Source organism: Medicago truncatula, chromosome 2, assembly GCF_003473485.1.
Source record: "Medicago truncatula cultivar Jemalong A17 chromosome 2, MtrunA17r5.0-ANR, whole genome shotgun sequence".
Lineage (NCBI taxonomy): Eukaryota > Viridiplantae > Streptophyta > Magnoliopsida > Fabales > Fabaceae > Medicago > Medicago truncatula.
In genome coordinates, this window is record NC_053043.1 from 11666025 (window position 1) to 11677633 (window position 11609).

General features: G+C 29.9%; 1 protein-coding gene across 1 annotated transcript; it reads left to right on the forward strand.

Annotated features, from left to right (window-relative positions):
- The first annotated feature begins 3799 nt into the window (after positions 1 to 3799).
- On the forward strand, positions 3800 to 11222 carry LOC11417442 (homeobox-leucine zipper protein HDG8). Its single transcript, XM_003594521.3, has 7 exons — positions 3800 to 3903; positions 5311 to 5428; positions 5542 to 5703; positions 9032 to 9209; positions 9327 to 9601; positions 9700 to 9789; positions 10860 to 11222. Exons 1-7 carry the CDS (start codon positions 3800 to 3802, stop codon positions 11220 to 11222), a joined length of 1290 nt encoding a protein of 429 aa, XP_003594569.3.
- Positions 11223 to 11609: the final 387 nt, after the last annotated feature.

Genomic DNA, 11609 nt, shown 5'->3' on the forward strand with positions numbered 1-11609 from the left:
TCATGCGGTGGCAGGATCCGCGCCGAAACCTTGGTCTGAGCAAAATGATTCGTGGCAAAATCCCTAGGATTTCCTGCGACTATATTCCGTAGAAGAATCCGCAGGAAAATTGAGTATTTCTAGTAGTATTGCATATGTAAATTTAAGTTTGTGAAATGTTTGCATGGTTGGTTCATTTAATTACTTTAACAAAGCATGAGTGGATGAGAATAATGTATAATTTCATGTTTATCTTTGCTTTGATGAGATTAATTGAATAAGGAATGTCCAATTTCAAATTGACTAGCACAATATGTTGATATGGACTGTTTAGTATGGTTATACATTTGTTTTTGGATTTCTTGATAATTTTAACCAAAAAAAATCTATTCCCGAGGATGAGTATCTTGCAGGGATTGAAACATGCAAACCCAATCTCAATTATTATTCACGAGGATGAGTATCTTGCAAGGATTGAAGCATGCAAACACAATCTCCATGCAAGGATCATTTAGCCCAAGGGTTCTACCCCACTTATGTTTTTTTGCCTTGCGTTCCAAACTAACCTGTATGTGGAAAGATTTTCGTAAATGGGGAGTAACTTCTGCTATGAGTTTTCTTTTTGATGCTTAGGAGATGTAAAAATGGTCAAATCCATTCCTTCGTGGAATCTCAATCCTAGTATCATGAAGCTTTTTTCTTGTACGAGATTTTAACAATAGTATTCCAAACAGTTCTTCAAATCAAGTTTGGGTTAAGATCTTTGGCCTCTCTCAAGAATATTGGCGTCTTAAAATATTATTTGCCATATTCTGGTTCATCACAAGGTTCGAAGAAAGTAGCTAGAGATCAAGAATAGAGATTTTTTGGAGCAATCATGGGCCATATTCTTGAGGATGAAGTTGAGCAAAAATTATTTGAGGCCTTGGAAAATGGAAATTGATAATCTAATTATCATAGAAATTCCTGCTAATGCTGATGATTTTCAAATTGTGAACATTTCAGAAGGTGAGAATAAAGGGAAGAAAACTTCACATCTTATTATAGAACTATAGGAAAAACTTGTCATCCTAAACTTTTTAGATGATGATTATTTATTGAAACATAAAGGGTTTGGCCAATTTATTGTCAAGATTGGATCATAAAAGATTAATTCTTACTAAAAAAACCCGAATTTGTTTTATTTGCTGAACTATGGATGGATTCTAAAGATTCTCCCTTAAACTGACTCAATATAATATGTCCTAAGCTATTTTCCTTTAATGCTATACAAAACGTTTCACAATATTTATGGAGCACTTGTCCCCCCCACTTGTAGATACTTTTCTCTTTTTTAATAAAGTTTTTGAGTTTAACGGCATATGATGGGGGTTCATTGGAGTGCCAACACAGTTGTGATGTCGTTGCTTCCCTTTGATGTTTATCCAAGCTTCTGGTTTAGCAAAAAAAATTGAAAAAAATAAAAATGTAAGGTTTTGTTGTCATTTTATACCAAGTAAAAATCGATATTGAAAAATAGAACAAAATATTACGAATAAATATGAAAACGGCTCGTGAAATAAAAACATTACTTTATATATATGTTATTGATTGATACATATCATTTTCCATTAGAAAAGAGAAATTATCTTTTTCCTTTTTTTTTTTTTTGAAGAATTATCATTTTTACAAAATAATTAATATGGGGAATATGTCATACACGATGAATGCTCATTGACATAGAAAAACATCCAAACGTATCCCAAATCTGAAATATGATTTAGTAAAATGAAAATTTTAAATTATAAAACCAAATAGGAATGAGAAATTGAAACAAGGAGGTAAAACTTGATGAAATCGATGGTTGATCTGAAAAATGGAGAACGAAACCCACGATCGAATGGAATGACAGTCGGAGAAATGCTAGGGTCAAACCCTCTAACACACTCTTTGACACACTCCAGTAATATTATGCCACATCACCCACTCTTATTATTCCTTTAACCGGCTAACAGGTTGTTTTGGTTGCTAAACATTAAAAAAAAAATTGGCAATATTTTTTTCTTCTCAATTCGTAGAAACCATACCGTCGTGATAGTCTGTCATCATCACCACACCATTCATTGTCTTTCATTTCTTTTCCATTCTCAATTTCAATACCATCCAACTATTCTATTTCACTTTCATTTTCAATCTCAATTTCTAACAACCACCCCCTTTTTCAATATGTGAAATTCCAACACAAAAGAAAGACGGGTGATGGTAAATCTGGTGATGTGCTTCGAAGCAGGTACTGGACCAAATTGGGGATGATGAGATTTTTCTAATCTAACAAAGAAATGTTTCGTCTTCGAGGTTACCACGCCACTGATGATTTCAACGTCGTCCACCATTGGCAAGGGTTTTCAAGATCTCTCTATTTCTTTGAAAAAAAATCAGAAATAAAAAAAAATCAGGGAAGAAAGACGGTGGAAGCAAAAATTAGTGTATTTTTTTTTAACTTGTACAACCGGTTGCTGGTTAATGAAATAAAAAGAGTGTATGAGATGGCAAATTATGATTGGAGTGTGTCAAAAGAGTGTGTTAGAGAGTGTGACCATAGCATTTCTCATGACAGTCGAGAAACATACGCGCATCACGGTTATTTTCTATTTCTTTTTATTAAATTTAATTTAGTTTAACTGTTTTAAAAATGGTTGAAGTGGCAATTATTAGCGTTTTAATTGGTTGTGTGTGCAACACAATTTTGGACTGTCGATCCACCACAATTAAACTCTTTTATTAAAAGTTGAAGGAGGCTTTCATTTTCTTTTTAATTGGGTCACTTAATTGAGACGGGTGGGTTATTAAATTTTTTATATTTGTATTAAAAAATGTAGTATTATTCTTCCATTCCCTATTAAAAAAAAAAATATTATTCTTCAATTAGTTGGGTTAAATTAAGCTTAACTCAGTTGGTATGGACAGTGTGTAATATATGCAAGGTTCGGATTATTATTTCAAGCTCAAACCATATGTACAGTGCAGGATAATATGAATTAAATATTTGCTTGATTAAGATTTTATTTAATATTTTTTAGTGTTCAATTGTTTTACACATAAATCTAACGATGTGTTGTCACGTCAATTAATGAATATGAAAACACTTTCATATTCACTAATTGGCGTGACAACACATCATTAGATGCATGATTAAAAGAATTATAGATTGATAAAGTTTATTAATTAAATTCCTTCAAAAAAAGTTTATTAATTAAATTATTTAATTAATGTAATTATTATAGTCAATATGAATACTTATTGCGTGTCTATATATTTGAAAGAATTCCTTAAAAAAAATATGTATATTTGAAAGAATATATATATATTTTCGGTTACCACTTATTGTTTATATTATTTAGTTTTTTGGTCAAAATTGTAAATATAAAATTTAGCACTATATTGAATTTATTTTGTCAAAGAAATCATTTATCAGGACGACTAATGGTGACCCGGTTCAAAGATCAAGTTTACTTTATTGTGAATTTTAATTATTTTTTTTTTTGAAAAAGCCAAAATAAAATTATATAACAAAGCAGTCAACCTTTAGTCAAAATTTTAATTAAAAATTACATTTATTCCCCATTTTTTTAATTAAAAAATTAATCTTTAGTTAGCATATAGAGCACTCAACCTCTTATATATCATCCCACAAGAGTGATCTTAAGTGATTTTTTGTAGAGAATGTATGTCATGCATATTATTTCATTTTCTCGTTTATTTTTCTCTTTTGTGTAATTTGTATCACAAAGATTTAATTTATGTACTAACAAATTTCAACAATTTGTAGGTTAATTGAAAAATGGACTTATCTTTGGGATTAGCGCCAACAAAGAATAAGAGCTCAAACGAAGAACAAGGAGCCTTCCCTCGTCACTCTCCTGCTCAAAGATTGAGACTCGAAGAGTAAGATCATTAATCCTTGCTTATGCTCTTTTTTAGATTATTGTCTTTCTTTGTTTTTTCGTTTGATAGATTTTGGAGGATTTAATCCTCCTTTTTTAGTGAAGGATATAGTTCGAATTTCCTAAAGTCATTAACTGGATACACCCACATAGTTAGTGGTTCTGACCGTTTGATTTCGACCGAACGATAAATCTATAAAGTTTAGTATTTTTAAGTCTTAAAGAAAATCAAAATCTCCTTATTCTATAATGGTAAAATTCTTGTGGATTGTTTGTCGCCAATTGGATTGCACATGATTGAGGAATTACTCTATAGTTGTGCACATAGAACATCAATTTTACACAAAAAAAAATCTATTTATTATTTAAAGTTAAACCGTTCATTCAAGATCGACTGACATGGATCCACTGACTGTATGAATGTATTCTGCCAATGACTGCACATATTATGGATTAATGAATGTTATAGATCTATTTTTTTTGTCTTAGTCAATAAAATATTAGATAACGAGATTTGCGATTAATTTTTTTTTCGAATAACGATTTGCAATTGGTTCTCCTTAGAGATCGAGGTTTTCACTGTCTCATTTTTTTTTTTTGGAATACAACTATTTTTTTTTTGAAAACCTAGATCTCTTTTTGGAGAAAGTTTTATATTTTTAGAGATTGTCATATATTATAAATGCGTGTGCCTATTTATTTAAACTATAGTTTTATCAAAAAAATCTATTTTGCTAAAAAAAATTTATTTAAATTTTGATGTAAAAAAAAAAAGCTCCTTATACTAGACCGAATAATTAATATTTTTTTTAGAGGTAGACCGAATTAATCATTCTTGCAGTATTTAGTTAACCCTTGACTTTCACAAAAAAAAAAAAAGTTAACCTTTGACTTTCCATAAAAAAAGTTAACCCTTTGACTTTACAATCAATTTTTTTGTTGTGTATAAATGTTTTTTTTTTTTTTTATAAATATGTCCCAAAAGACTATTGATATTCTTATCAAATCAATTGATTCGATCACAATCTCATCTTATTGGTGAAACACATTGATATCACAGCCTTTAATAAAATTAATCTATAAATTAAAGTTCATAAAAGTTAGATGGTTTATTAATGATATGTTTTTTTTCTTTCTCTTCTTAGTTCGAGTTTGAGCTCAAGATCTCAAACTTATCACCCTTTAGTGTAAATAACTTGAGCTACCTAGCACCGACATAAACGATAAATGTTAATTTTTTTAGAGTTAATGATAATATAAGTACCGGATTAATTAGGAAAGATAAATCTATTGTATAGATTTGTGCTTCATGGCTTGTTTGTGTCATTTTTGTTTTTACATTTGCCATTCAAATTGGTCTTGCAATAGAATCTCTCTCCTAATTGTATTTTTTGTTTGTTAAATAAAGAATATTTCAAACGATCAAATATCCAACTAATAAGCAAAAAAGTGAAATAGCCGAAGAGCTTGGTCTTCAGCCAAAACAAGTGAACTGGTGGTTTACATACAAAAGAGGTCTGGTTAAGGTAACATATATATTTTCTTGGTTTGAACAAAATCTCCATTCAATTCTTTTAACATACCACTAATTGATATAATTAACATACTAATCACTTCTTGTATATGTTATGATCTCAAGAATGCTACTCAAAAGGAAGTTAACGCTGCTTTTCGAGCTGAAATTCAAATGCTTTTGGAAGAGAAAAGGGAAATGGAGAGACAAAATAGAGTATCTTGCCAAGCATGCCGTGATTCACGTTTGAAACAACTTCGGCTTGAAAATGAACTTCTGAAAGAAAAGGTGAGTTAGTATAACTACAAACAATGTTTTACTGTTTAATTCTAAGATAATAATGTTTTTTTTATTAAGGGCTACAATATATCGACTAATTTAATAACTGTATGTATGAATTTATTTATTTTTTGTATGAGAAGCCGTCAAAGTTGAATCCAAGCTGCGTGGGAAAAGGGGAACTATCACTGGAGTTGAAGTTAGGTCTTCCCCAAAGATCATCAGATGGAACCTATCTTTAGATTTATGAGGAGTTATGGTTTGTTCTTGTTGCTGCCTCTGTTGCTCTTTACCAGTTGTAATTGTGGGGTGGACTAAGATGTGCCTTTCTTTTGTTTTACTATGTTGGAGACTTTTGCGTCTGTGTTTCGTTTTTTGTTCCTTGTTATGAACTATATTCTAGTTAATTACTGCTAAGGAAGGTTGTTGTTTTTATACTTTGCTTAAATTTGCTTTAAGCGTCTTAAACTTTAATTGTTTTTTTTTCTTCTTTTCATTTTGTTTAAATTTACGAAAAATCTCATTTCTTTCAATATTGATTATGTTATTGCGAGAGAGATCTGAGTGGATGATTACACAGTAGTTTTGTTTCCTCAACTGTTTTGGGTAAGGGAAGGGGACTATGATTTTGTTTTGGTAGAGACGATGAGTTGGACTTGAACGGTTCGAGGTTACTAGGTTTGAGGGTTTAGAGGTGTTAGCTTCAGCCGAGAAGAGGCGGTTGGAGACTCTAGTGAGATCTTATAATATTAGAGGATTAGGGTTTAGGATTAAAAAGAGGGTGAGAGATTTTTTTGCTTCAATCCATCTTGATTTCATCACTATTCAAGAAATTAAGAGAGAATGTCTAAGAATGTGTTTGGATAAGGGAATGTAATATTTTGAAGGAATACAAATACTTTGAGGTGAATTTAATTGTTTGGATAATAAGTTCTATTTTTTTCAAAAATGATAGAAATATATTAAGTATTTTGCTCAAGTTAAATTTATAGAATTTCAAATGACACCTAAAAGTTAAGAATTTAAAAATTCTTCATTGTTACAATTTTTCAAATTTTGTATTTTGGTCATCAAATTTTCCAAAAATTTCAATTTGTTGACCCCAATAAATTTCTAAATAATTGTAAATGGACCCCTCAATTTTTTCGAAAATTATAATTTGACCCCTCAAAATTTAGAAGTTTACGAATTGACCCCTAATTTCGATACTCAAATTTGACCAAAAAAAATTATAAAAGTATTCCAAAATGATGACAATGAATTTTTTTAATACTCCAACCAAACAAAAGTATTGAGAAATGAAAGTAATTTAATTGAATCATTTAAATTACTTAGAATTCTAAATTCTTTAAAATTTCAACCCCTAATAGTGTGTTTGGATGGGGTAATGTTTTGAGGGAATTCAAATATTTTGAGGTGAATTCCATTGTTTATAAAATTTATAAAGTATTTTGTTCAAGTTAAATTTAGAGAATTTCAAATGACACTTAAAAGCTTCCTTTTTGAATTCCCTTAAAAAAATATATCTTAACTTTTTTTTTGTTGGGTTATCATAGTTATGCGTAAGAATAATTGTTTTACTTCCTTTTGGACTAGTATAATTGAATATAGTCAAAAAAACTTATCTTAATTTTATTATGTTTGGTTTACCATGTTATGGGTACGAAGCTTCCGTTGCAGCATTGAACCAGTAAATTTAAGTGGTTCAAATTCATGCGCAAAAGATAAAGAACAAACTCATGACCACGTATTTATGAGGATTCTTACCCTTGAATCTATTCGATGTTGGTCAAATATATCTTAATTTTATATCATATATAAAATAATAAAATTAAAAAACTTCCGTTACATATGACTTTTTTCAAGGGAATGCATTTAATGTTCTATTTTTCATAATTTTCCAGTAAACAAATACTTTTGGTTGGTATTTTTGTATAAGAGAGTATTATAAGTTTATTTGCTAGGGGATAAGAGAAATATTAGGAGTGTATGAACTTTCAATCTCTTACATATAACTAAAATAATTGACATACTCCTTCAAAGACTAGTTTTGGTTGTAGCATATATATTTCTTGTTATGATAAAATATGACATTCAATATCATTTTACAAGAGTGATCTAATTGGGGAATTTGCTGATTAAGAGGTAATATCATGCATGATTGCTACATACTTTTCACATACTTCTCCCTCTTCTGTAATTTCTATTGCAAAGATTTAATATATGTACCAACAATATCTCATCCAGAGACAAAGGAGAGGAGACAAGAAAAAAAAGTAATAATATTTATAGGTGAATTAAAAAAAAAAAGGACCTATCAGGTGATGAACAAGATAGTGAAAACTCAAATGAATCGAAAAGAGTCTGTCGACGACTCGACATTTTGCTGATCAAATCCTTAAGCTAGAAGAGTAAGATGATCAATCTCTTATGAAAATTTTATTTATTTTCATTTGATAGGTTTTTTAGGATTCAATTTTGCTTATTGGCGAAGGATATCGAATACAGATATCTTGCTGTCACTGTATGTAATACTGAAAAAATATGGTTATATTCCCCCAAAATCAATTTTAAAATTTAAAAAATATTATAGTTTTTGGAGGGCATAATGAAGCTATTTTTCGATATCCATCCCGAAAGTTGAAGATGTGGTGGATTCGATTCAACGGATCATCGCTTGACAATGGTTTGTAAATCTGTTGGATTGTTGTCTCATAAGTGACGAGGTTTTTTATTGTACATATTTTTCTTTCAATGAGTTTAATACCTCTTGTGCTTATTAGTCCGTTATTATGGGTGTAGTGCAACTTGTACTTTTTTAATGATAAGTATGGAGTAATTTTTTGATAAATAATGGTGAGTATTTAATTAATTAGGAAAGGTGAATCTAATGTCCTAAGATTTGTGCTTAATGGCTTTTGTATGTGTCATTTCTGCTTTTAAAGTTGTCATTCAATTGGCTTTACAATTCAATATAATCCCTAATTGTGTTTTTTGTTTCTTAAATGAAGAATATTCAAAACGCTTACAAAATAGCCCAAGAGCTTGAGCTTGAGCCACAATAAGTGAAATGGTGGTTTCAAAACAAAAGAGCACAGATTAAAGTAACATGTTTTCTTTAGTTTTATCAAAATCTTAGTTTCAATTTTTTTTTACATGCCACTAGTTGATATAACATACTAATAATTTTTTTGGAGGTTTCCTTCTGGATGTTTGATTCAACAAATATCTACTGAGACTTCCAAGGTTAGTACGTATATAATATAGTTAATCACTCTTTGTGAAGTAAAGTCATATAATAGAGTGATTATAATAGAAACGTATGTTTAATTTGTAGGTTTCTTGGATTGAGCATGTGGAGGTGGATTTGAAGATTCAAACACATAGTATGTATAGAGATATTGTCAACAATGCTATTGCATTTGGAGCCGAAAGATGGCTTATGGAACTTCGAAGAATTGGTGAAAGATGTGGTAGTGCAGCACTTGAATACATGCATTTTTATGACAATGGAGGTAACTCTTGATTTTCCATTATTTAACCTATTTAACTAAGTAAACTCCTTATAATTTTCTTTAGTATTCTCTTCTTAGTTGAAATATGTGTGATTTATTCATTTATATACTTTTCAGTGATTACTTTACCAGAAGGAAGGAGATGTGTAATGAAACTTGCACATCAGGTGCTTAAGGAGTTCAGTAAAAATTTAACAATGTCAAGCAAATCAGATTTACCACAATACATTGCTGATACCGATGATAGCGGGGTTAGGTTTTCGATTCCAAAAAATAGAAACTTATTTCTGTCAAATGATCCATTCATTGTTATTGTTGCTAGCTCCGTTTCCTTACCTCTCCCATCTCATACTGTTTTCGACTTCTTAAGAGATCCTGCAAGACGTTTTGAGGTTCAAAGAATCTTCGTTTATTTGAATTTTTTTTGTAAGTTTTAGCTTTTCATTGTTTTTGATTAATACATTTTCATTTGTTAATTATTTTCACGCAGTGGGATAAGTTTTGTGACGGAAATCCATGGCATGAAATTGCACACATCTCTACTGGAACTCATCCCAACCACTATGTATCAATTATTCAGGTATTTACCATATTTTATTTATAAAAGAATATTTTGATTTTTTTTTAGGCAAATTCTATGGTACACTCAAAAAATTTGAGTGTATTGGTACACCCAATCAACAAATTAATAGTTAAATGTGTTATTTTTTGAAGAGAAAAATTGTTTTCCATCACCTATAATTATAATAATTAAATCTTATTAACCAAAAACGTCTACGAAATAAAATTTAATTTTTCTGAGTTTTTAGTACTCATAATAGAGAATTTTGATTATTTTTTACAATAAAATGTAAAAAAAATTAGTATGATTTTTATAAACAATGAAATGACGTTTTTTTCTTATGAAATGACATTTTCTAAAATATAAATATAAAAAAATAGCTCTTTATTCCATAAAAATAATAGTTAATTTAAAGATTTTTGAAGTAGGAGTATCGGTACACCTTAATTTGCAGGTGTACCGTAGAAGTTTCCTTTTTTAATAATGTTATAAACTATATCTTAATTTATATTTATTGCCATTTTCCTACACTTCCGTCCATGTCATTTCAAATGAACATATGATGCACCTCATTTGTGTGAAGATTGTTTCAATTATTTTCAAATTTGGTGCCAACTTCTCAATATTTAGGCTTATTAGGGCAAACGTAGCCCCCCTTTTGTTCTTGTACTTCTGTAGTTAGCTTGTTGATTTACATCTGAGGGTTGATGCCTTTCTCGTATCTCGGTCTTTCGATTAGTGCAAACCTAAGTAATTGTTTCACTTTGAAACCTATGTTAAACGTTCTACACAATAGGCTTAGGTTTTGGCGTAATAGGTATGTCAGCCTTATAGCGAAAGAAAATTTTATTTCGATTCATTTATCGAATTCACAGAAATTTTTAAAAAGAAAAATTGTCTACATCATCTGAAGTCACGACATACAAAAACACAAGTTACGGATTTCTTGGTCACATATTTATATATATAAAGTTTCATATTTATACAATAGGTTTATATAAGATGACTAATAATATTTTATCATCTTTTGATGTGTAAATTGTTTAGGTCTTTTGGTATTCATTTTTTTTTCTTTCTATGTGGAGCAGCCTCTAGTTTCACCTCCCAAAGATGGTGTGAAGATTATTCAAGAATGTTTCATAGACCCTTTGGGATCCTATGTTGTTTATTCTCCTCTAAACACACAAGAGTTGAATATGGCAATAAATGGCCATGATTTATCAAATGTGTCACTTATAATTCCATCAGGCTTTCTCATCTCTGAAGATAGTAAATCTCTTTCAAAAGATAGTAAATCAAGAGGTTCATTGCTGACAGTGGCTTTTCAAATGCACATGCCTGCTCCTCTTATTACAAATTTTGAATCTGCAGCTGATGCTTCAAATGCACTCATGACAACAGTAGTTCAAAGCATAAAACATGCTCTACTAAGTGGTTCTGAATTGAAGTGATTTTAATTTAGTGCGTTGCTATTATGTAGAATAAGTAACACCAATGAATGTTAAGTACTTTATTTCAGATTGTTTTTAGTTTATTTTATAGTTTATGAGTATGAGCATTATTGTATTTATCATAGCCGGTCCACATGGTTTGCCAAAACAATACCAATGGTTTCTTTTGCAGATACATTTGCTATTTGAATTTGTATGGTAAAACTCATCCCATTAAAATTGAATTGGATTAGAATTTTAGGTATCTATGGTAGAACTACATTCATATAAGTGCTTACAAAGGTATTTACGTATTACTTACAATGAGGTCATCCGATTGATGACCGGGATTCAAAATCGGATATGGAACTTAAGGAACTTAAACTTACCAATTCTTTTTGTTTTTGA